Source organism: Rhinopithecus bieti, unplaced genomic scaffold (assembly GCF_001698545.2).
Source record: "Rhinopithecus bieti isolate Rb0 unplaced genomic scaffold, ASM169854v2 scaffold_759, whole genome shotgun sequence".
Taxonomy (NCBI): Eukaryota; Metazoa; Chordata; class Mammalia; order Primates; family Cercopithecidae; genus Rhinopithecus; species Rhinopithecus bieti.
In genome coordinates, this window is record NW_016803631.1 from 321,214 (window position 1) to 347,209 (window position 25,996).

At 38.4% G+C, this 25,996-nt stretch overlaps 1 protein-coding gene across 3 annotated transcripts in view; it reads left to right on the top strand.

Annotated features, from left to right (window-relative positions):
• Nucleotides 1-25,460, top strand: part of ILDR1 (immunoglobulin like domain containing receptor 1) — a 57,947-nt gene extending 32,487 nt beyond the window's left edge. Inside the window, exons 8-9 of one of the 3 annotated variants that reach the window (XR_001888976.1) lie at nucleotides 2,323-2,577; nucleotides 25,377-25,460. Coding sequence is in view for 2 of the 3 variants with exons in the window: in XM_017891036.1 (XP_017746525.1) it covers nucleotides 2,323-2,364 (42 nt within the window). In the remaining variant the exon portion in view is untranslated. Of the gene's footprint in view, nucleotides 1-2,322; nucleotides 3,511-25,376 lie in introns of those variants that run through there. The other 2 variants (XM_017891036.1, XM_017891035.1) reach the window with 2 other exon arrangements.
• The last annotated feature ends 536 nt before the right edge of the window (nucleotides 25,461-25,996 follow it).

Below are 25,996 nucleotides of genomic sequence, written 5' to 3' on the forward strand. Positions count from 1 at the left end.
CATGTACCGATAGTCCCAGCTACTCAGAAGGATAGGAGGATCACTTGAGCCCAGGTTCTAGGTTCAGTGAGCCATGATTGCACCACTGCACTCCAGTCTGAGCAATAGAATGTGACCTTGACTCAGAAAAAAAAGAAAGAGAGAAAGAGATTATCATTTGGAGTCAATGATATCTTCTGGTGACTTTATTTCTTCCTCATTTTCTGAAAATATCACAGCTTCCTTTACCACCTACCACAACCAAACCAAATTTTCAATTGTAAAGTTACTCCCAGGAAGCAAAGATTTTGTACAAAAAATTGTAAAAGCCTCCATTGTTTGGAGTCTCTTTGAGCTTATCTCCCAAGGAGTTATCACTTTACTTATCACATTCAACTTTCTATTCATATTCTGACAGTGAGCAGAGGCCCAGGACCAAAGCTTGATTTGGGAGATTGCTCAGTTTGAAGGGCACTGTGTTTAGTTTGTTTTGTTTGTAACTTAAATTTTGAATGCCTTTACTGAGGCAAAGTCTGCAGGGCCAAAGTCGTGCTCTTCCCTCCTCTCCTGGGGCTGGCTGCTGTTTCTTATACAGGCTGCCTTCCTAGCCTCTGAAGTCAATGGAGCTTGTAATGAAACATCATAATACAACTGGGCCTCTAGATGGTGACCTTCCATCATGCAGCACTGGAAGTTTCTGTTTACTGCTTGAGTTGATAAGATGTATCACTATTTTCCTAAAGCAGGCTTTCAGCAGTTACAGCTTTACCATAACTTTTTATAGAATGCTTATTTAAAATACTTTATTTGGCATTTAGAGAAACATAAATGGAACAATTATTTTTTGGTGTTCATGTGGAACCTTCTCTCTCAAGAGTAATGCTTAACAAATAGATACTGACAAACAAGGGCTTCCATGCAGATGATTTCATGGGAACCTGAAATAGGTAGAAACTATATGTTACACACTGCCCATGAGAAAATGGAAGTTATATTGAGGGATCTTCCACCCAACTTCAGAACCAGGATTACAGCCAAGATCTTCTCAATTCAGGTCTGGTGGCCTTTTCACTCCACTGAAGCTATAACCTCAGAAATATAAGGAGCAAAAACTTCAAGCTTTTACCTTCAGTGATTACAGACTTGTGTGGCCCAGGCTCCTGGACTTCTTCCAATCAATTATCTTTCTTTCTAATCTTGTCCTAAGACATTCTCAAAGTTTCTGGCTTGTTCCAGACGTGGCCAGTATACACCGGTTCTAATACAAGAGAAAGCCATGGTGTTCTTTCTTCTCCAAGCTAAATTCAAACTTTCTGTAGAGAATCCCAGCTTTTTTCTTGACTTTTTGATTTAATTTTTAGAAAGTTTTATGTCGGCATTCTTAATCTCCTACTTTCAACAAAATGTCTACTCCTTGATCATGTCTAGGTTTTCTTTTAGCATACTTGGACAAGTTCCTTTTATTGCATTTCATTGTTTTCTATTATGTCAGAGAACATTTATCCTGCAGTATTTTGATTAGAAATCATGACCCCTGAAACTTACTTTCCTGATAAATTGGAAACTTTTTTTTTATAGTAACATGAATGTACATACATACGTGATCCCTTTTGAGCAGTATATTTTAGGACAGATACCTTGTTTTCCTATTTCAAATAAGATGAGGAAGGTTACATTCATGGACCACAACTATAGATATTCAAAACTTAAATAAAATGATCCCCTACCATAGCTAGAGAAATATGAGAAATGTCAACCACAGTTCTTCACCCTCACCGAGGAAGTGGAAAAAACCCAAAGACCAAGTAGAGTGGAATAACTTCTAAAAAAAAAAAGCCACTGAGTTTGGTCAGGAAGAAGTAATTAGTGATCTTTGAAAACAACTTTGAGAAATACTAAGGTTTGAAGCCAAACTTTTAGAAAAGGCTGGGAAGGAATGATTCAGGAGATTATAAAAAGGAAAAAGAGAACTGAGCAATGTCTTCATGAATGAATGGGAGCGAGATGGACTGAAGAATGGAACAGGGTACCACTTTTTGAGTCTCAGGGAGACTTGAAGGTATTAGAAAACAGAGCAAGAGGCAGAGTGAATTAGACTGGATGAAATTTTCAGAAATTAAAGGTATTTGAGGGAGTCTCTAGAGAGGTAAGCAAGAAAAACCTAAGCCTGGGGAGAGAGATTGGTTTCATGAAGAGTAAAGAAGTATTTTTTAGGTTCAGATCTGCTGTCCTGGCAGCCACCATCCACTTAGGATTTGTGAATCAAGCACACCTTATGTGTTACATGCATAGACGGATTACACTGACTGGATTTTTGTGTGTGTGTATTCTTCTATTCTCCAGGAGAAAGACAGCTCTCATAGCGGAAGGAGTGTGGTCATTTAGTCACCAGGCACACAGCACAACTTCTGTGGCTACTTCTCGGCTCCTGTGTGTCATCAGCATCACCTAGATTTCCAGCTGACTTGGGACCTGCAAGTCTGAATCTAACAGTTTTGGCTTAGATTCTGAGAATCAAATAGAAGAATTTTAAATACAAGATTTTGAGATTGGGTGTAGTGGCTCACACCTGTAATCCCAGCACTTTGCGAGGCTAAGGTGAGAGAATCACTTGAGACTAGGAGTTCAAGATCAGCCTGGGAAACATAGTGAGAACCCATCTCTACAAAAAATGTTTAAAAAAATTAGTTGGGTGTGGTGGCATGCACTTGTATTCCCAGCTGCTCAAGAGGCTGAGGCAAGAGGATCCCTTGAGCCGGGAGTGCAAGGCTGCAAAGAGCCAGGATCCCATGATCACACATCTGTTCTCCAGCCTGGGCAATAGAGCAAGTCCCCATCACTAAATAAAACCAAAAAGCCAAAAAACAAAACAGTTAGAGTGTGAGGAATTACCAACTGTAGTTTTAGCCTTGGTTCATGCTCTCTTGCATATTTATATAGTCTCTGACTTGTAATGGACCCTGACTGGAATGTGATTCCTCAGGAACTTAGTAGCCTGAGTCTTTCAGTAGATTACACTGCCCAGAACCATGGCCATTCTCAGAGTGAGAACTTGGGAATTTTTAAGAAGAAATCAAACACGTTTCAGGAAGAGGAAATCTATGGAGTATTATAGGGACATTCCCATGGGAATGTGTCTTCCTCCATGGCAGGTCTTGAGGGTCCTTTCTTGTTAGGAGTTTATCCTGCCATCCCCATGCCCAGTCCTGAGGTTCCAGTCAGAGATGGCACAGGAAATACCCCAGCCATGTGCCACTCATGGGCTATTTATTATAAGTGTAGAAAATCACAGAGAAGCAGTTTTGCACCAGCCTTGTTCCTGTGCCTTGTTTTCCTCTTGGTCTTTTTTACCTGTATATCTAATTTATATGTTCGTATATATTGTGTATTGATTGAAGTCACTTTCAACCCTTCTTGGGAATGACACAGTATATAAATAAGAAAGAAAGAAACAAACCATACCAAGCTGAACGTGCTGCCCCAAATAAATATCTGCTTTCCTACTCTGGTACATTCGATTGGATTAAGCCACCTTCACCACTAAAGTTCAGAGAAGACCCCGACCAACCTAGGGAGTTCTGGAGCTACCATTCTCCTGGCACTACTCAGCCTTTCAGAGTTGAGATTTCCCAAGCAGAAGCATCCAGGTAGGTCTTGCCACTCAGAGGGCCCCAGGAAGAAAGGATTGTATTTTCACTACAATAGGCTCTACCACCCACTCCCATTTTTCTCAGCTTCTTTGGAGGCTTCATGACTCCATGTGTGCTTGATGTAGAGATCCACACTGAGCAGACTGGAAGAAGATGGCCTGAGTGGAGGAGAGTGTGTGTGTATGTTCCTCAACAGTATCCTTATGTGCTCACTTTAGATCCTATTTATTGACATCCATTTTCCCCCAGTCTCATTAATTTAATTACATGTGGAGAAAATAGGTTAAATTTCTGCATTAGGTAGACTTCTCTGGGATTTTTTATTATTCATATGTAATTGGATGTAAATTAGCAAAAAATATATATATTTACAGATAATGTAGACATAATATTCAGTAGGTGAGAGACTTCTGGTCTGGACAAGATGGCATTGTCCCATTTCTGCTGCTATGCCCTGCTAAGCACAACTTAATACATTTTGGAAATGGTACAGGAGAAAACCAAAGGAGAATTCTAAGGGGTGTTAAGAAGAAAGCAGGCTGGTTTGAAAACCCAGGACCAGAAGAACAGCACAGAGGCAGGGCATCTTATATCCCCCTAACTATCAGAAGGTGTTTCCTGACTTTCCATCTAGCAGCATAAGGTAGCCCAGTAGCTCATTCTTCCCCCTGAACCTAATGGAGTCCCTCTGGCAACCTCAGGCAGGGGGACTGATTGGGAGTCCTAAAAAAAATAAGTGACCAGGGGAAACCCCTTCTTCCCTGCTGGGTCAGAAACTCCTCTTTTCCAAGGAAAGATACTGAGGTGGACAGGAGGAGCCAGTATGAGAAACCTAGGAAAAACAGGTGGTCCAGTTGGGGAAGCCTTTTTGCACAGGCCTAACACTCTCCTCTCCTGCCCAGAGATACTAGGATCAGCTGGTAGAACCAGGAAAAGGGATCTGTCATAGCCAACATCCCTGAAGCCAGCAATCTGATCACAGAAGCCACTTTGTAGAAGCAAGACTCTCCTCTCAGGAGAGAGATCTGGGCAGCTAGAGGCACCTGCGGGATTTGTCATAGCCCGACCTCACCAAGAGATACCTGGCAACCCAGTCAGGGAAATTCCTTCCACCCTTTCAGGCAACACTAACAGAGACCAGTGGGAGCCCTAGATAAACCAAGCAACTAAAATAACACTACAAGGGCTCTGAAAATTAAGCTGCCATTAGAATTACAGCCCACAAAAGTGGGCTAAAACGGTATGCTAAACCTAAACAGAGTGACTTCTTGTAAAATAAAATATTTAAATAGAAATGAGTCTCCTAACATAATAGGCAAAGTATTCAGAGTGCACATCAAGAACCAATAAAATCACAACTTGAATGAAAAAGGCAATCAATGGATTCCAGCAGCGATAAACCAGATATTTGAATTATCTGATAAGAATTTTAAAGCAGACATCATAAAAATGCTACAACAATCAATTACAAATTCTCTTGAAACATGAAAAAAACAGAAAACCTCAGAAAATAGAAGTTTTATCAAAAGGAAACATGAAAATTATAGGACTGAAAAATACAATAACAAACTGAAAACTCACTGGATAGGTTTAATAGTATGGTAGAGATGATGGGAGATAAAATCTGTGAACTTGAGAACAGAACAATAGAATTTACCCAATCTGAACAATAGAGAGAAAATAAACTGGAAAAAATAAACAAGCCTCAGGGACCTATGGAACAATAACAAAATATCCAGCATTCATATTATCAGAGTAACAGAAAGCAAAGGAGAAAAAGGATAGGGATGAATGAGTACTTGAAGAAATAAGGCTGAAAACATTCCAAATTATATAGAAGACACTAACTTAGAGATTCAAGAAGCTGGATGAATCCCACAGAAGAAAAAAAAATTCCATGCCCAGGCACATTATAAATTTTTGAAAACTAAAGACAAAGTCCTGAAAGCAGCAAGTGAGAAATAGTGCATTACTTGTAGGGGAACACCAATTTGAATGGATTTCTCATCTGAATCCATAAATAAGGAAGTGGCCAAATATTTTTTAAGGGATGAAAGAAAAGAATTGTCTCCTATAATTCTAGATCTGACAAAACTATCTTTTAGGAATGAAAGGATTATAAAAACATTCACAGATGAAAGAAAACTAAAAGATTTTGTGACTAGCCAGTCTACCCTTCAAAGACTAGCTAAAGGAAGTTCTTCAAACAGAAAAGACATTGTAAAAGAAGGAAACTTAGAACATCGGGAAGGAAGAAGAAACAATAGAGCAGAAATATGGGTTCATACAATAGACAGTTTTTTCCTTATGGGTTTTAGAGAATATATTTTATGATTGAAACAAAAATTGGAACATCGTCTGATACTTAAAACAATGATATTTAAAGGTGGGGAATCCAAAGGGACCTAAATGGAAGTGAGATTTCCACACTTCATTTGAAGTGGTGAATATTGATACTAATACATTGGTATAAGTAGCATGTGTAACACCCAGAGCAACCACTCTGAAAACTATACAAAGTGACAAACTCAGAAGTATTATAAATAAATCAAGATGGAATCTAAAACATGTTTAAATAAGCTGCAGAAAGGCAAGAAAGATAAAAAGAAATGAGAACCAGAGGAGACAAATAGAAAATAAATAACAAAATAACAGACTAAAGTGCTAAAATGTCAGTAAATACCACACCTTAAATGTAAATGGTCTAAATACACCAATAAAAAGACAGAGACTGGTAGAGTTAAAAACCGTCCATAATCCAACTATGTGCTGCATATAAGAAACTTATTTCAAGTTCAAACACAGGTGAGTTGAAAGTAGAAAAGGGTAGAAAAAGATATATCACATACACATTAATAATTTTTTAAAAAAACAGGAGTAGCAATAGTAGTGTCTGATAAAGTAGACTGCAAAGCAAAGAAAATTACCAAAGACAAAGAGGGATATTATACAATGATAAGAGGATCAATTAGGAAGACACGTTATACTAAACACGTACAAACTAAACCACAGAGCCTTAAATACCTGAAGCAGCAACTGATAAAGCTGAAATGAGAAATAGAAGAATCTATAATTATGGGGAATTTCAACATCATTCTCCCCTTTTCCCAGTAACTAATAGAACTATGAAGTAGAAAAATCACCAGGATATGGAAAATCTGAGCCACACAATCAACAGGGTCTAATTAACATTTATAAGACATACCGCCTAACAATACATTTTTCTCAATTGCCCATGCACTATTCATCAAATAGAAAAAGACATAAAATATATAGTAAAACAAACTTGACAAATTTAAAAGAATTGCAATCATGTGCTCTGGCCATAATGAAATTAAACTGAAAATCTCTAACAAAGACAAGAGGAAACTCTTGAAACACTTGCAAGTTAAATAACATACTTCTAAATAATCTGTGGGTCAAACAGGGAGTCTCAAAGGAAATTAAAGGATACATGGATATTGGGGGAACCAGCCCCAAATATTTCAATGTAGGTTCTTTTCTATTTTCCCTAAGTGTCAGCCTTTCTGAGAAATAAAGAGAAAGAGTACAAAAACGAGAAATTTTACAGCTGGGTCTCAGGGGTGACATCACATGTTGACAGGTTTCATCATGCCCCAAGCCGCAAAACCAACAAGTTTTATTAGCAATTTTCAAAGGGGAGGGAGTGTACGAATAGGGTGTGGGTCACAGAGATCACATGCTTCAAAAGGCAGTAAAATATCACAAGGCAAATGGCAGAGCAAGATCACAAGGCCAGGGCAAAATTAGAATTGCTGATGAGGTTTCATGTCCCACTATGCACACATTGTCATTGATAAACATCTTAACAGAAAACAGGGTTCAAGAGCAGACAACCAGTCTGACTACAGTTCATCAGGCTGCAATTTCCTAATCCTAGCAAGCCTGAGGGCACTGCAGGAGACCAGGGCATAGTTTATCCCTTATCTTCACCTGCATAAGACAGACACTCCTAGAGCGGCTATTTTAGAGGCCTTCCTCTGGGAATGCATTATTTCCCAGGTCTGTTCCTTGCTGAGAAAAAGAATTCAGCATTATTTCTCCTATTCGCTTTTGCAGGAAAAGAAATATGACTCTGTTCTGCCTGGCCCTGCAGGCAGTCAGACCTGATGGTTATCTCCCTTGTTCCCTGAAAATCACCACTATCCTGTTCTTTTAGGATGCCCAGATTTCATATTGTTCAAACACACATGTTTTACAAACAATTTGTACAGATAACGCAATCATCACAGGGTCCTGAGGCAACATACATCCTCAACTTACGAAGATGATGGGATTAAGAGATTAAAGACAGGCATAGGAAATTATAAGAGTATTGATTGGGGAAGTGATAAAAGTCCATGAAATCTTCACAATTTATGTTCAGAGATTGCAGTAAAGACAGGTGTAAGAAATTATAAAAGTATTGATTTGGGGAACTACCAAATGTCCATGAAATCTTCACAATTTGTGTTCTTCTGCCATGGCTTCAGCCAGTCCCTCCATTCAGGGTCCCTGACTTCCTGCAACACATGGAACATTAAAGGATGGGTCAAACAGGGAGTCTCAAAGTAAATTAAAAGGATAAATGAAAACATATCAAAGTACGTGGGATACAGCTAAGAAGAAAAGTCATAGCACTGTATACTTACATTAAAAATGAAGAAAGGGGCACTTGATCTCTCATGTTGCCCACTTGGCCTTCTTCCAAGTATACTTCCTTTCATTCCTTCTCTAAAATTTTTAAATAAATTTTCACTCCCCCCCAAAAAAAAGTTAAGAAAGGTGTCATATCGATAATTTAAGTTCCTACTTTTCCTCAAAAAGAGGAGCAAAATAAATCCAAAACAAGAAGAAAGAATAAAATAGTAAAGAGCAGAAACCAATGAAATTGAAAATAGGAAAATCTTACTAAAAAATACAATGAAAGGAAAATATGGTTCTTCAGAAAACTGTAATAAAATCAATAAACCTCTAGCAAGATTGACAAAAATAGAAAATGAGTCACCAATATGAGGACTTAAACAAGAACTCTTATTTCAAATACTGCAACCATTAGAAAAGATAATAGTATTACATATGACTTTATGCTCATAAATTTGACAATTTAGAATAAACGGACCAATTCCATGAGAACCACAAACTACAAAAACTCAACTAAGATGAAATAGACCATCTAAATAGCCCTATTATTATTAAGGAGATTGAATTTTTATTTAAAAATCTCTCCAAAGGCCGAGCGCAGTGGCTCACACCTGTAATCCCAGCACTTTGGGAGGCCGAGGTAGGCAGATCACAAGGTCAGGAGATAGAGACTACACTGGCCAACATGGTGAAATCCTGTCTCTACTAAAAATATAAAAATTAGCTGGATGTGGTGGCACATGCCTGTAATCCCAGCTACTCAGGAGGCTGAGGCAGGAGAATCACTTGAACCTAGGAGGCGGAGGTTGCAGTGAGCTGAGATCATGAGACTGCACTCCAGCCTAGTGACACAGCGAGACTCTGTCTAATGAAACAAACAAACAAACAAACAAAATCTCTCCAAAATAAAATCTCCAGGCCCAGATGGTCTCACTGAGTAATTCTACTAAACTTTTAAAAGGGAATTAACAACAACTTTACATAATCTCTTCCAGAAAATAGAAGAGGAAATATTTCCCAATGTATTTAAAAGGCCAGTACAAAGTCAAAGACATTACAAAAAACAAAAAAACCTAAACATCTCTCCTAGAATTAGAAGCAAAATCTTTTATAGAGTATTAGCAAATCTTTTAATACACCATGAACAAGGGGGATTTATTCCAGATAAGCAAGCTTAGTTCCCAGAATAGACCAAACAATCTTGAAAATCTTGAAAATAAAATTGGAGGATTTACATACTTCTCAACTTTAAAATACACTATAAAATAATCAAGATAGTGTGGTATTGAAATATTGATCAATATGACATAAATTGAGAGTCCAGAAAAAAACTCCTATAGCTGTGGATAAATTGATTTTTGACAAAGTTGCTAAGGCAATTCAATGAGGCAAAGACAGTATTTTCTATAAATGGTGATGGACCATTTGGTTAGTCACATGCAAAAAGATGGATTTAGACTCTTACACCTTATACAAAAATTAACTTCAAATAGACAATAGATCTAAATGTAAGAACTAAACCCCAAAAAGTATAAGAAAATCTTTTTTGTCCTCAGGTAAGGCAGAGTCCTTAGATATGACACCAATAGCATAATCCTTAAAAGATAAAATGTATAAATTCAATTTTATCAAAATGTAAAACTTTTGTATTTCAAAAGAATACCATTAAGAAAACAAAATACAAACTACAACTTTAGAGAACATATTTGCAAATCATATTTCTGATAAAGTACTTCTAACCAGAATATATCAGGAGGGCTTACAACTCAATAATAAGACAAACCCAACTTGTTTTAAGTGGGCAACGTTTAAATAGAGACTTCATCAAAGAAGATATAAAAATTGCCAACAAGCACATGAAAAGATGATATACATCATTAGGGAAATGAAAATTAAAACCACAGTGAGATAACACTTCATAACCATCAGAATGGTGAGTTAGTCGGCTAGGGTTGCCATAACAAAATATCACAGACTGGGTGGCTTAAACAACAGAAATTTACTTCTCACAGTTCTGGAGACTGGAAGCTCAAGATTAAGGTGCCTGCAGATTTGGTTTCTCCTGAAGCCTCTTTTCCTTGGCTTGCAGATGGTAGTCTTCTCACTTTCTCTCTTGTATGTCCTAATCTTTTCTTTCTAGGACACCAGTCAGATTGGAGTAGGACATACCCTAAATAGCCTGATTTTAAATTAACACCCTCCTTAAAAGACTTATTTCCAAATATAGTTACATTCTGACGTACTGGAGGGTTAGTGCTTCAACATATGAATTTGGGGGACAGGGATGCAATTCACTCCATGACGTGGTAGGCATATCCATGGACTTCTGTAATAAAAGGGAATAAATTACTGACGTGCTGCAACATGAATGAGCTTCAAAAACATTATATTAAAGAAAAGAAGTCAGATACAAAGACTACATATGAGGTGATTGTATTTGTACAGAATGTCCAGAAAAGGCAAATCTATAGAGACAGAAAGTAAATTAGTGGTTGCCCAGCACTGGAGTGGGAAGAGATGGTAAGTGAACATGAGGGTTATTTTCAGAGTGATAGAAATGTTCTAAAATTGTTTGTTATGATGGTAGAACAACTTTGTAAATTTACTAGAAATTGTTAACTTGTACAATCATAACAAGTGAATTTTCTGATTTGTATATTACACCTCAGTGAAAATTTTAAGCATAGTAGTTGAACATCATTCCAAGTATTTTTTCTCTGCTTATATAGAATGAAAGCAATAGAAAACCTTTTAAAATGTGTTCATATGAATGCTACTACTTTTAGTTAAAAAAAAAACAAACAAAACTTTTGCTGGCTGCAGTGGCTCACACCTGTAATCTTAGCACTTTGGGGACCAGAGGTGGGGGATTACTTAAGCTCAGGAATTACAGACTAGCCTCAGCAACATAGCGAGACCTCGTATCTACTAACAATCAAAATCAAAAAAAAAAAAAAATTAGCCAGGCATGGTGGCATGTGCTTGTATTCCCAGCTACTTGGTAGACTGAGGTGGGAGGATCATTGAGCCTAGGAGGTCAAGGCTACAGTGAGCTGTGACCGTGTCACTGCACTCCAGCCTGGGCAACAAAGTGAGACCTTGTCCAAGAAAAATAAAATATAAAAATTGTTTTGCTGGATTTTAACAGAAGAAAAGTAAATTGAAGGGAAACTAGAGGAATTGTTAAGCTTTAAATCTTTCATTTCAAGGGATTTTATTTCTTAAAAGAACCCTCCTAGATTATGAAAGGAGACAAAGAAAAACATGATGCAGTTAGAATCATTGTGCTTTAAACCCTCAGGTTTCAAATGGACTTCCTGGTATTAAAAATGTAAATACTGGCACTCTCATACTTCCTCTAACATTACAGCTCTGCATCTCTCAACTTAGTTTTGTTGTTAACAGTAAACAAAACTAGTTATGTTTATGTTAGAAAACCCAAAAAAGATAATTTTTATTCAAGGTTATTTTCCAACTTCCACAGAAGGGGAACAAAGAATTCTGATGGTCATCTTAAAAATCAAAAGCTGTTCTGATCTTTTAGGATTCTGCAGGAAAAAAAAAAAAAAAGCTGCACTTTTTTATAGAGGACAGTGTTCATAGAGTTCACTTGAAGTTCAGGTACATGCATACATAAACTAGCCAAGCCTTCGGATTTATTTTAATCATCTCAAACATATTTCACAATTTTTGACAAACATAAAGGTTTACATTTCAGATGAGTCAGATAGTTTGACAGCACCAGAGCCTTAATTTCTTTAGCTGAATGGAAGGAAAGGAGGCAGAGAAATATAGTAGTAGGTAAACCTAGAGCATTGTCAAGTTTTATATTACTAGAAACCTCATCTGAATCTGAGGTTAGTAAATACAACCTGTATAAGTCTGTTTTCATGCTGTTGGGCAATTTACAAAAGAAAGAGGTTTAATTGGACTTACACTTCCACATGACTGAGGAAGCCTCACAATCATGGCAGAAAGCAAGGAGGAGCAGGTCACATCTTATGTGTATGGCAGCAGGCAAAGAGAGAGCTGTGCAGGGGAACACCCATTTTAAAACCATCAGATCACGTGCAACTCATTCACTATCACAAGAACAGCACAGGAAAGACCTGCCCCCATGATTCAATCACCTCCCACCAGGTCCCTCTCAAAACATGTGGGAATTCAAGATGGAGATTTGGGCGGGGCCACAGCCAAACTGTATCATTCTGCCCCTGGCCATTCCCAAATCTCATGTCCTCACATTTCAAAACCAATCATGCCTTCCCATCAGTCCCCCGAAGTCTCAGCTCATTTCAGCGTTAACCCAGAAGTCCAAGTTTAAAGTCCCATCTAGACAAGGCTGGTCCCTTCCACCTATGAGTCTGTAAAATCAAAAGCAAGTTAGTTACTTCCTAGATACACTGGGGAAACAGGCATTAGGTAAATACAGCCATTTCAAATGGGAGAAATTGGCTAAAACAAAGGAGTACAGGCCCCATGCAAGTCTGAAATCCAGCAGAGCAGTCAAATCTTAAAGTTCCAAAATGATCTCCTTTAACTCCACATCTTGCATCCAGGTCACACTGATGCATGAGATGGGTTCCCATGGTCTTGGGCAGCTCCACCCCTATGGCTTTGCAGGATGATACAGCCTCCCTCCTAGCTGCTTTCATGTGCTGGGATTGAGTGCCTATGGCTTTTCCAGGTGTATGGTGCAAGTTGTTGGTAGATCTACCGTTCTGGGGTCTGGAGGACAGTGGCCCACTTCTCACAGCTCCACCAGGCAGTGCCTCAGTAGGGACTCTTTGTGGGGACTCCAACCCCACATTTCCCTTCTGCACTACCCTAGCAGAGGTTCTCCATGAGGGCCCCACCCCTGCTGCAAACTTTTGCCTGGGCATCCAGGCATTTCCATACATCTTCTGAAACCTGGGCAGTGGTTCCCAAACCTCAATTCTTGACTTCTGTGCACCCACAGACCCAATACCACATGGAAACTGCCAAGGCTTGGGGCTTGCACCTCTGAAGCCATGGCCTGAGCTCTATGTTGGCCCCTTCCAACCATGGCTGGAGCAGCTGGGACACATGCCACCAAGTCCCTCAACTGCACACAGCAGGAGACTCTGGGCCTAGCCCATAAAACCACTTTTTACTCCTGGGCCTCCATGCCTGTGATGGGGGGGCTGCCATGAAGGTCTCTGACATGACCGGAAGAGATTTTCTGCATGGTCTTGGGGATTAACATTAGGCTCTTTGCTACTAATGCAAATTTCTACAACCGGCTTGATTTTCTCCCCAGAAAAAAATTTTTTTCTATGGCATAATCAGGCTGCAAATTTTCCAAACTTTTATGCTCTGCTTCCCTTATTAAACTGAACACTTTTAACAGCACCCAACTCACCTCTTGAATTCTTTGCTGCTTAGAAATTTTTTCTGCCAGATGCCCTAAATCATCTCTCTCAAGTTGAAAGTTCCACAAATCTTTAGGGCAGTGGCAAAATGCGGCCAGTCTCTTTGCTAAGATATAGCAAGAGTCACCTTTGATCCAGTTCCCAACAAGTTCCTTATCTCCATCTGAGACCACCTCAGCCTGGACCTTATTGTTCATATCACTATTGGCATTTTTCTTAAAGCCATTCAACAAGTCTCTAGGAAGCTCCAAACTTTCCCACATTTTCCTGTCTTCTTCTGAACTCTCCAAACTGTTCCAACCTCTGCCTGTTACCCAGTTCAAAAGTTGCTTCCACATTTTTGGATATCTTTTCAGCAACTCCACTGGTACCAATTTACTGTATTAGTCCGTGTTCATGCTGTTGATAAATACATACCCAAGACTGGGTAATTTACAAAAGAAAGAGGTTTAATTGGACTTACAGTTCCACGTGGCTGGGGCAGCCTCACAATCATGGCAGAAAGCAAGGAGGAGCAGGTCACATCTTATGTAAATGGCGGCAGGCAAAGAGAGAGCTGTGCAGGGGAACACCCCTTTTTAAAACCATCAGATCTCATGAAACTCATTCACTATCACGAGAACAGCATGGGAAGGACCTGACCCCATGATTCAATCACCTCCCACCGGGTCCCTCCCAAAATACTTGGGAATTCAAGACGGAGATCTGGGCAGGGACAAAGCCAAACCATACAACAACCTTTCTTTAGACAGCCAGGTCATAAATATACTGTAACAACTAGATCCTAGTATCAGAAAAAAAAAAGAGTGATTTTATCATCTTACGGTTTTTGCAAAAGGTTCTCTAGAAAGCAATGTTCCTAGAGTTTGTTCATGTTTATAAAAGCTGTTGGTGGACCTAAAACTTCAACTACATCTTGGTATATAGGTTTCTCTTCAGAATGTTATCATTTGGTATTACATATTGCTGTGGAAAAAAACTGAGGACAGTCTATGTTTTTCTTCTCCTCCTCCTCCTCCTCCTCCTCTCTCCTCCTCCTCCTCCTCCTCCATCTCCTCTTCTTCTTCTTCTTCTTCTTCTGTGGTTCTTAAAAGTATGACCCCTGGATTAGCAACATCAATACCACCTGAGAATTTGTTAATATGCAAATTCTGAAGTCCATTTTATAGCTACAGAAGTAGAAATTCCAAGTATAAAGTTGAGTAGGCTGTTTTAACAGTACATCCAGGTACTTCTCATGCACACTAAAGTGTGATAACTAATTAAATATTTACCTTTTCTGCCTGAGTGCTTGAAGAAGTTTTGCCTTGAAATTCAATACCCTAATCCAGGATATAACTGAGAGCTCTTTATCAAAAATTTCTGTATTCATCTTTCAATGTGTACTCTAGCTAGCAAAGGATGCAGAGTGAACAAATGAATCACTTGGCTTTTATGACTGGATGACCATACATTTTCCCAACATGTTTATTACTAGTGCCTCCTTTACTCTCAAAATTGTTCTAGTTGGATTGATCAATTATATGGTCACTCTACTTATGACCAGTGATTCCAGTAATTTTCAAAATATATATGGCTGATCAACATGCTGGGGGATTCTGTGGAAGCCCTGATAAGAGAATTAGAGGAGAGTCCCATGGCATTTTGGGGCAAAATCGTGCCTGATTTGAAAATTAATTACCCTCATTTTGAGAGATAGCTTTTGGCTTGCTATTGGGCCATAGTAGAGACTGAACACCTACTTGACTGTAGGGCAGTAGGACAATCAAGTCAGTTCCTCACGTGAATTTGATGTCGTATCTATCACTATAGAGTCTGGCATGGTAGCAACACACCTCCAGCATGTGGTGTATTGACCTTGAACAGGTCCTAAAGTTAGGAGTAAATTGGATGAGCAGGTAGCTATCACTCCTGGTGTGCCTACTCCCATCACACTGCCATCTTACTCTCATCTATACCTGAGCCACATAGAGTGTTCTCCATGATCAGTTGATTGAAAAAGAAAAACATATGAAGCTAGTTTATAAATGGTTCTCCATGAAAACTGGAGATAAACTTCTGCAATGCAGCAGCCCCACCAAGGGGTGGAATTCCTTCCAGTGGGCAGAATTTTAAGCAGGCTATCTCACTACCCATTTTGCCTAAAAGAGAAATGCCCCAAGGAACAGATCTACAGTAATGCAGGGATTGGGGCTAATGATTGGCAGGTCAGGGATACGAAAGGAGTAAGATATAAGGATTTATAACAAGTTGGCCTGAAGAAACAGGTGTGTGAAGGGATCTCTTAGAGTAAACTCAGAGTGTGAGAATATTTGTGTCCTATGTAAATATCACCAAATGACTTTTATTGCAGTGAAAACATTCTTTACCCAGGTAAATTTCCACATGCAGGGCTCTATGATCAATTATTCAATGACAAAGATTCCTGTGGGTCAAATCATTATAATTACCCTAGTAGCCTTTCTCCTGTTAAAATAAGCAGACCTAATTGTCTCTGGTAATTTAGTGTAATTCATTAGTCTCTGCAACCCTGAGATGTCATCATTCTTATTGAAATCATAGAGACTACTTCAGTATCAGCATTTTCCAACTTCATCTCTGGCATGCAGAAATCAGCCACAATGGTGCCTTTCAAATATGTTGGTACTACCTTCATTTATGCTTTTCTCTATACTCTTATTGAAACCGACTTTGCAAAATCATGACAGTAAGATAAATTTGACGTCATTGATTCCATCTTGCTTCTGATCTCCAAGCTGTCCTTGGTCATGGCTGGGCATAGGCCAAGCTAACTTTGGAAATAATTTATAGTTTTACCTGAAAGCAAAGATGATAACAGTTCTTTCCAAAACTAAACTGCCTTTATAAAAGTAATGAAAAGCCAGAAGGTTAGGATTGTGAAAGGGGTCTGAATTCTGAAAAGATAGGCATAGTTTCTGTAATTCCTTACTGCTTAGGGGTCATGTAGCCAGAAGTCACAAGACTTGTGACTTTCCCAACTGTTCCTATAAGTAATATCACTATTGTACAACCTAAGATTGTTTTCTTAAGATGCTTTTCAGACTGATACCACCTGGACACTTGATTTATGACTCAGTGGATCCTATTGCCCCAAACAGAGGCAGACTTAGCACATGAAGATTGTTTTTCATACCCCTTTTGTTGTACCTGAGTGAGTCAAAGAGAAACGCCACACTATGAGACAAATTCAGGAGTCCTTTATTTGCCAGCGACCAAGAGATGGCTAGCATTCAAAATTCTCTCAGCCCCAAAGAAGGGGCTTGATTTTCTTTTATACTTCAGTTTAGAGAGAGGAGGGGGAGTTTAATTGCAGCAATTCTACAGAAGTAAAACATGCAAAAGTTAAAAAGGACAAATGGTTACAAGGAAACAAACAGTTCCAGGTGCAGGGGCTGTAAATCTATCACAAGGTGATAGGTATGGGGGGCTCTGCCGATACAAACGCAGATATGGCATATCAAAGAGGTATGGTATTATCTCTTGAGCGAAATCCTGGGAACTTCCTACATTGCTTGTTTCAATACCTAATCAGTTAATTGAACTCTTTGATATGCTGAGAGTCAGCTTACACAAGTTAACTCCTTGAGGAAGGGGGTGGATAAGGAGTCTTTGATGTCTTGTAAATGAAGGAGCCAAATGGAGGAGCCAAATGGAGGTTTTCTCAGCTAAGGGAGAGCCTATTCATGTGGAAACAAGGTTAGGTAGTTAAGGGAGAGTCTAAAAACAAGGTTAGGTATTACACTATGATTTCATCCTCAACCAATCAGCAGCACCCATTCCCTAGACCCCTGCCCATCAAATTGTCCATAAAGTCCCTAACCTCCAAGTCTTTGGGGAGACTGATTTGAGTGATAAATTTGTTCTCCCAGGTCAGGCAGCCTCACATCAGTTAAACTCTTTCTGTTCTGCAATACTCTGGTCTCATTGGATTGATTTTTGTCTCTTCAGTGGGCAAGAAGAACCCATTGGGTGATTACATTATGACAGGTATGTCTTCAGGGCTGGAATGGCTGAATGAGTAACACAAAACAAATTCACTTTAACATTCTGATAAAAGAAAAATAGCTCAGGGCAATGGCAAAATTTAGCAGGCCCAGAGAAACACTGGTACGGGACTTCAGTCATATCCTTTACCCATGTCCAAAGGCAATTACTTAAAGACATTTTGTTCCTGATAGCTGCCTCACTCATTATCTTAAGGTTCCTGGGATTTGTGATACAAAGAATAGTGTATAGCCAATTAATAGCTTGTGTTGTTTTAAGGTAAATTCTTTGTAAAGAACTCAGGAACTGTCTCTTCTTTTTTCCTTAAAAACCTACTTATAACTGCTGTGAATCAGAGTGTATATTCAGGGCAACTTGAATCTATGCTCCCTGGTGGCCAGCCACAAGTTTAGGCCCAAATAAACTCTCTACTTAATCATATTTTCTGAATCTAGTTATTTAAGATTGACAATTCTTATCTCCCTAAATCTTTCTTTCTTTCTCTACAAGGGATTTCTGAAGTCTCAACTCAACACAGGCCAAAGTGAATATAATTTTCAGTCTACCAACAAAAAACAAAAAAAAAAAAAAAGAGAGAGAGAGAGAACTCCTCCAACTGTGTGTGTTACACATTGAATGCAGAATCATAAGTGCACCTATATAATAATTTCAACCTAATGTAACCACCTCATGGGTTCTTTGTCCCCACTGCGCAGGCACAGCCAATTCACCGAAAACATGGCATTGCAATAAATAAAGAATTTAATTGACATGAGGCCAGCCATGCCACATAAGAGATGGAGTTATTATTCAAATCAATCTCCTGGAAAATTCAGAGGCTAGAGTCTTTCCAAGGATAGTTTGATGGGCCCAGGAGTCTGAGTGGGGCCACAGAAGTGGTTTGACAGGTGCCGGTGGAACCGCTGGTCATCAGAAATGCAAAAATCTGAAAAGACATCTCAAAAGGCCAGTCTTAGGCTCTGTAATAGTGATGTTATCTGCAGGAATAATTGGGGAAGTTGCAAGTCTTGTGACTTCTGGAGTAATGGCTGCTAATCCACACATTAGTAGAATTCAGGCTCCTCTTATCGCCCTAACCTGATGGCCTTTCATTAGCTTTAGAAAGGCGATTTAGCTTTGGAGAAGGGCTATTACTATTTAAACTATAAACTAAATATTTCCCAAAATTAGCTTGGTCCAAGCCCAAGAATGATTAACCCTTTTCCCCTTTAGAGAAAAGAAGTACAGCTCACTACCAGCACTCATTTAATTCTACATCAACACGCTCTTTGAGGTTGAAGAAAATTGACGGATTTTCAATGTGAAAATAAAATATAAAGACCGTTTTTAGAGTTATTTCTAAACAGAACTAACATCAGAATCATTTGAATCATAAGAATAATCTATTTCAGAAAAATCGGATTCATCAAATGAATCTTCAGCTGACAACTATTCAAGAACGATGTTAACATCATGCATAGGAATGCTACATTTTCTAGATTTTGACATTTTCAGCAATCATGAATTACTCTATTTTGTAAATGGAAACACCACTACTAAAAACAGAATACTATAAATAGAATGATGTCTTTTGTTTCCAAAGTTGATATACTAGAGTGATCCAAAAATAATAATAAAAGCGAGATATTTTGTGGCAAAGTTATCTTGGGGTAAGCACTGCAGCTGCAAGTGCCACCAGCAAGTATTCTTAGGGCAAATGGGAAAAAGGTTAAGGACAGTTTGGAGGTTAAAGACAAGATTGGGTTGGTTAGATCAGATCTCTTTCACTGTCGTAATTTTCTTAGTGTGATAACTTTTGCAATGGCAGTTTCGCTAACTTAAATTTACATCCCTGGGGCATTACCCTTATAATTCCATTTCATGAATATTCCCCCAGCTTTTTACCAATAAAACCTAATTCTGTTTGGTAACTTTTTTGCTATATAGGCCCTCTTGTCGCAAGTTTGACTTTGTAAATGGCCCTTGGGCTCTGGGAGGAAAGCAACTGTTGGGCCATATGGTTGTATCTTTAGTTTTGTAAGGAATTGCCAAAGTGTTTTATAGTGTGGCTATATCTTTTCACATTTCCAGCAGCAATGTATGAGTGATCCAGTTTCGTAGCACCGTAATCAGAATTTAGTGTTGCTACTATTTTTTTAGCTTTTCTGATAGATATGTGGTGATATGTTATTCTGGTTTTGAAGCAGTGTCATTGTCTGGGGTAAATCCTTGAGGTTTGTTGTCTCATGTCAAGGGAATCAAGGACATGGACACACAAGTAGTGAATTTAAGAGTGGAAGTTTAATAGGCGAAAGAAAGAGAACAGAGAATAGCTCCCTGTCCTGCAGAGAGAGAGGGGTGCCCAGGTGGGTCTTCTGGTTCCGTGGTGAAGTACATGGGGTTTTAGAGACTGGCTTGAGGAGGCAGTATCTGATTCACATAGGGCCCAAAGATTGGTTGGACCAGGTATGCCATTTACATAGCATGTGAGGAAGGTGGCCACCCCACCCTAATCTCTTATTATGCAAATGGGGTCTCTTCCTGGCTGGTGTCATGTTGTCTGTCCCTTACTGTACACACGGTTGGCAAAGAAAAGGGGAGATGGAGGTGCCATGTTGAACATGCCTGGCTCACAGGTAGCCTTTTCCTATTGGCACAGCTGCTGGCATTCACCCATGCAAGCTTCCAGCTTATCTATGTCTGAAGCTCAATTTTATAGGCTGCTCTTTATTAGAAAAGAAATCATTTGAGGGCTGCTTTTCACTGAAAGGAAAACCTTATGGAGGACTTCCTTACCCTCACTATCTGCCTAAATAATTTCTTTTTAACTCTTATATCAGTTTTAATTTCTATTTCCCTAGTGGCTAATGGTGTCAAATATCTTTTCATGTGCTTACCTGTTATCTGCATGTCCTATTAAGAGATGTATCTGCATGTCTTTTTGCCTATTTTCTAAATGAATTATTTATTTTATTAGTGTGGAGTTTTTGAGAGTCCTTATTACAGATACTAGTTCTTTACTGAATATGTGGTTTGCAAATGTTTTTGATCAGCCTGTAGTTTATCTTTTAACCCTCTTCACATGGGCTTTCATGAAGCAAATTTTGATGGAGTCAACCTTATCAATTTTCCCTTTTTTAAATTATGCTTTAGTAACAATTCTTAAAAAGTGCCTAACTTTAGACCCTGAAGATTTTCTCCTACTTTTAAAATAAAGTTTTATCATTTTATGCTTGACATTTAAGTCTATAATGCATTTTGAGTTAATTTTTCTATAATGTGTTAGGTTTAATTTGAAGTGTTGTTTGTTTTCACTTTTTATTTGTTGGTTTGGTTTGTTTTTTGGTTGTTTTCATGTGTGTGGACAGGAGGCTGTTTGTTTTGGATTTTTTACCTAAGAATGTCCAATGATTCCAGCACTGTTTGTTGAAAAGGCTGTCCTTTCTTCATTGAATTGATTTTGCACCTCTATCAAAAATCAGTGTATAATCAACACAATAACAAAGAAGAACAAATTTGGAGGACTGATACTACCTGATTTCAAGACACACTATATAGCTACATTAATCAAGTTTGGATTAGCAAGAGAATAAACAAATAGATCAATTGAACAGAATAGAGAGCCCCCAAATAGACCCAACAAATAGAGTCAACTCATCTTTGACAAAGGAACAAAGACAATACAATGGATCAAGGAGAGCCTTTTCAATATATGGTGCAAGAACAACTAAAAATCCACATGCTAAAAACTGAAAGTAGGACATGCATGACAGCTCATGCCTATAGTCCCAGCACTTTGGAAAGATGAAGGGGGAGGATCTTTTGAGCTCAGGACTTCAAGACCAGCCTGGGCACATGGTAAGACCTTGACTCTACTAACAACAACAACAACAATAACAACAAAATTAACCAGATGTGATGGTGCACACCTGTAGTATCAGCTACTTGGGAGGCTGACATGGGTGGCTTACTTGAGCCCGGAAGGTCAAGGCTTCAGTTGATTCATGATTGCATCACTGCACTCCAGCCTGGGCAACAGAGTGAGACCCTGTTTCAAAAAGAAAAACAATAAACCAAAACTGAAACTTGAGACAAACTTTATACCTCTTACAAAAATTAACTCAAAATAGATCATAGACCTAAAAGTAAAATGCAAAAACTAGAATATAAAACTCCTAGCAGATAACAGGAAAAAGTCTAGATGACCTTGAGTTTGGTAATGACTTTGAGACATAACACCAAACGCAAGATTAATAAAAGAAATAATTGATAGGCCGGGCGCGGTGGCTCAAGCCTGTAATCCCAGCACTTTGGGAGGCCGAGACGGGCGGATCACGAGGTCAGGAGATCGAAACCATCCTGGCTAACACGGGGAAACCCCGGTTCTTCTAAAAAAAAAAATACAAAAAAGTTAGCCAGGCGAGATGGCGATGGCGGGCGGCCTGTAGTCCAGCTACTTGGGAGGCTGAGGCGAGAAGAATGGCGTGACCGGGGAGGCGAGCCTTGCAGTGAGGCTTGAGATCCGGCCACTGGCGAATCCAGGGCCTGGGTGACTGGGTGCAGAGCGAGACTCCGTCTCAAAAAAAAAAAAAAAAAAAAAAAAAAAAAAAAAAAAAAAAAAAAAAAAAAAAGAAGTAATTGATAAACTAGGCTTCATTAAAATAAAAAAACTTCTTCAGGCAAAGTCTGATGGAAAGTCTTTGGCTTGGCTTCTTAGTCTACAGAGGCTTTTAAAAGTCAAATCTGAGATTTCCTATTAGAAGTTCCAATAAAGCGAACTTAAAAAGAGCCTATATGGTCAGTCACTATTCTTGCTGCACTTACATAAATAATCAGGTCACGTTTAATGAGACTGATTTATTTTACAAACAAATTAGTTTTACTATGATTATCTTTGGCAGACATGAAGGTGACTATGGAGAGAAAAATGTTTCAGTAGAAAATCCTAGTGTACTATGTGTAACATAGTGTACTATCTGTAACAAGATTAGATTATCAGATCTAGTGCTATTCATTGTCTTTGAGGTTTTGTTAAACTAAACTGGATCCTGAATTGCTGTAGTTTCCTTGAATATCTGACTACAATTCTCCAAGCTAGCATTTCCAATTTTCTCCCACCTTTCTGACTTGAAACTGTTAACAGCTAAGACTGCCCTTTTCCTAAAGTTCTGAAAGCTAAAGCTGGATGACTTGATATAAATTTCAGATAAATCACCACAAAAGTTCAAATATAGGCAACCTTGATGCCTGTTGCTGTGTGGGCCACTCAGAAAGTTCACTGGAACATGCTATGATATCACCAGAGATATTCAAACCACAAAGCAGGAAAATGCATTAGATTTTAACTGCCATCCTCATTCCACCATCTAAGAGGTTTTGAGATCAAATCTAGAACTCTCTCACGTGACTGCCTTATGGACTCAGAAGCTGATTTATCATTTTTTTCCAGTGATTAACCTTTAGTTTTTTTGTGTGCATAGAAATGACTCCACTTAAATACCTGTTTGCTTGCACCATATAGAGGCCTAATCTTGTTGGGAACCCACCTGCAACACTGCCACCTGAAATGATATACAAGTCTCTAACTCAATTGACCTGAATTTAACTGAAATCAGGACTAAGAGATTGGCTCCATAAGATATGGGACTGTGAACTCAGCTTTTAATATAGGAAACTTTCTGAAATAAAGTTCAAAGGGAGGACTGTAAGTGACTAGAATATGCCACTTTGGCATAAGGATTATTTTGAGCTGAAGACAAATGGGAAAAAGCAGATATAAAAGGAGTTCTCTGTTCTCCCACTATTTGCTTAAAAGCAGGACATAAATTCACCAATGTGTCCCTACTTCCCTGTCTACCAGGAAGGACAACCCCTTACCAGCCTAGGGATCAGTGCCAGAGGAACCTAGGTAATGAGCTTTATTAACTAGTCTGTATCTACCATTTCTTTGCCTTTCTATAATTTGCCACCCTTCGAGACTCAAAGTCTTTTTTCTTTGTCTTGTCACTTCTCTAAATTTGCTATTGTTTGTTGAAGATGCTACATAAGTTGGAATTCAAAGCCACCTGTGAGATGTACTCATTTTTGTGAGTATCTCCCACATATTATGTACCTTATGTACCACATAAGGTACACATGTTATTAAACTTTGTTTGTTTAAAACAAACAAAGCCACAGACTGGATGAAACTATTTGCAGAATACATATCTGATAAATGACATGTATCCAAAATATACAAAAAATTCTTCAAACCCACGATAAGTAAACAAACAACCCAACTTTAAAATGGACAAAATATCTGTATAGATGGCAAATTCACCAAAGAAGATATGCAAATAGCAAATAAGATATAAAATAGGAAAATAAGCCTATGCAAACATGCTCAACATTACATGCCATTAAAGAATTGAAAATTAAAACAAGATATTTCTACACACCTATCAGAATGGCTAAAATCCAAAACACTGAGAACACCAAATGCTGGTGAGCATGTGGAGCAATTGGAACCCTCATTCACTGTTCAGGAGAATGTAAAATTGTATAGCACTTTGGAAGATAACTGTGGTAGTTTCTTACAAAGCTAAACATAGGCTTACCATATGATAGAAAAATCCTGCTCCTAGGCATTTACCCAAATGAACTGAAAACTTGTGTTTACACAAAAACCTCCATAAGAATGTTTATAGCAGTTTTATTCATAATTACCAAAAGTTAGAAGCAACTAAGATGTTCTTCAATGGGTGAATGTGTAAACAAACTATGGTACATCTATACAATAGCATATTTCTCAGTGATAAAAAGAAATAAGACTGTGTGCAGTGACTCACATCTGTAATCCCAGAACTTTAGGAGGCCGAGGCAGGAGGATCACTTGAATCCAGGAGTCTGAGACCACCCCTGGCAACATAGTGAGACTCTTGTCTCTATAAAAACAGAAAAGAAAAGAAAAAAGAGAAATCAAATATCAAGCTAGGAAAAGACATGAAGGAATGTATATTGCTAAGTGAAAAATAGCAGTATGAAAAAGCTACATCCTGTATGATCTCAACTATATGACAGGTTGGGAGAGATGAAACTTAGAAATTGTAAAAATTCAGTGGGCCAAGATTTTAGGGTAGGGGGAAAGATGAATAGGTGAAGCACAAGGCATTTTTAAGGCAGAGAAATTCTTTTGTATGATACGGTAATGGTGGATATATGACATTCCACATTTGTCAAAATCCATAGAACTATACAATGCAAAGAGTGAATCCTAATGTAAACTATGGATTTTGGTTAATAATTATGTATCAGTATTGATTAGTTAATCATAATATTATGTGCAACCCTAATGCCAGATGTTAATAGTAGAAGAAACTAGGGGTGGGGCAGGGAGGGAATGGGGATTTATGGAAACTCTACTTTCTTTTTTATTATTATTTTAAAATTTATTTTGATTTTGTGGTGCATGGTAGATGTATATTTATGGAATACATGAGATATTTTGATACAGACATACAATGTGTAAGAATCAAATTGGGTAAATATGGTATCCATCACCTTAAGTATTTATCCTTTTGTTATTTTACAAACAATCCAATTTCACCATTTTAGATATGCTAAAATGTACCATAAATTATTATTGACTGTAGTTGCTCTGTTGTGCTATCAAATGCTAGATCTTATTCATCCTAACTATATTTTTATACCCATTAATCATCCCCAGGTTGAATAGGAGGGATGAGAGAAGGCACCCTTGTCTTATGCCAGTTATCAAGAGAAATGCTTCCAGCTTTTGCCCATTCAGTACAATGCTGGGTGTGGTTTTCTCATAGACGGCTCTTATTATTTTGAGGTATGTTCCAACAATACCTAGCTGATTGAGGGTTTTTAACATGAAGCGTTTTTGAATTTTTTAAAAAGCCTTTTCTGTGTCTATTGAGACAATCATGTGGTTTTTTGTGTTTAGTTCTGTTTATGTGATGAATCACATTTTTTTATTTGCATATGTTGAACCAATGTTGCAAATCTGGGGATGAAGCCTACTGGATTGTGGATGATTAGCTTTTTGATATGCTGCTATATTTGGTTTGCAATTATTTTGGTGAGGATTTTTGCACCAGTGCTTACTAAGGATATTGAACTGAAGTTTTTTGTGTATGTGCTTGTCTTTGCGAGGTTTTGGTATCAGGGTGATGCTGGCCTCATAGAATGCATTGGGGAGGAGTCCCTTCTCTTCAAATTTTTGGAATAGTTTCAGTAGGAATGGTACTAGCTTGTCTTTGTACATCTGGTAGAATTTGGCTGGGAATCCATCAGGTACTAAGCTTTTTTGGGTTGATAGGG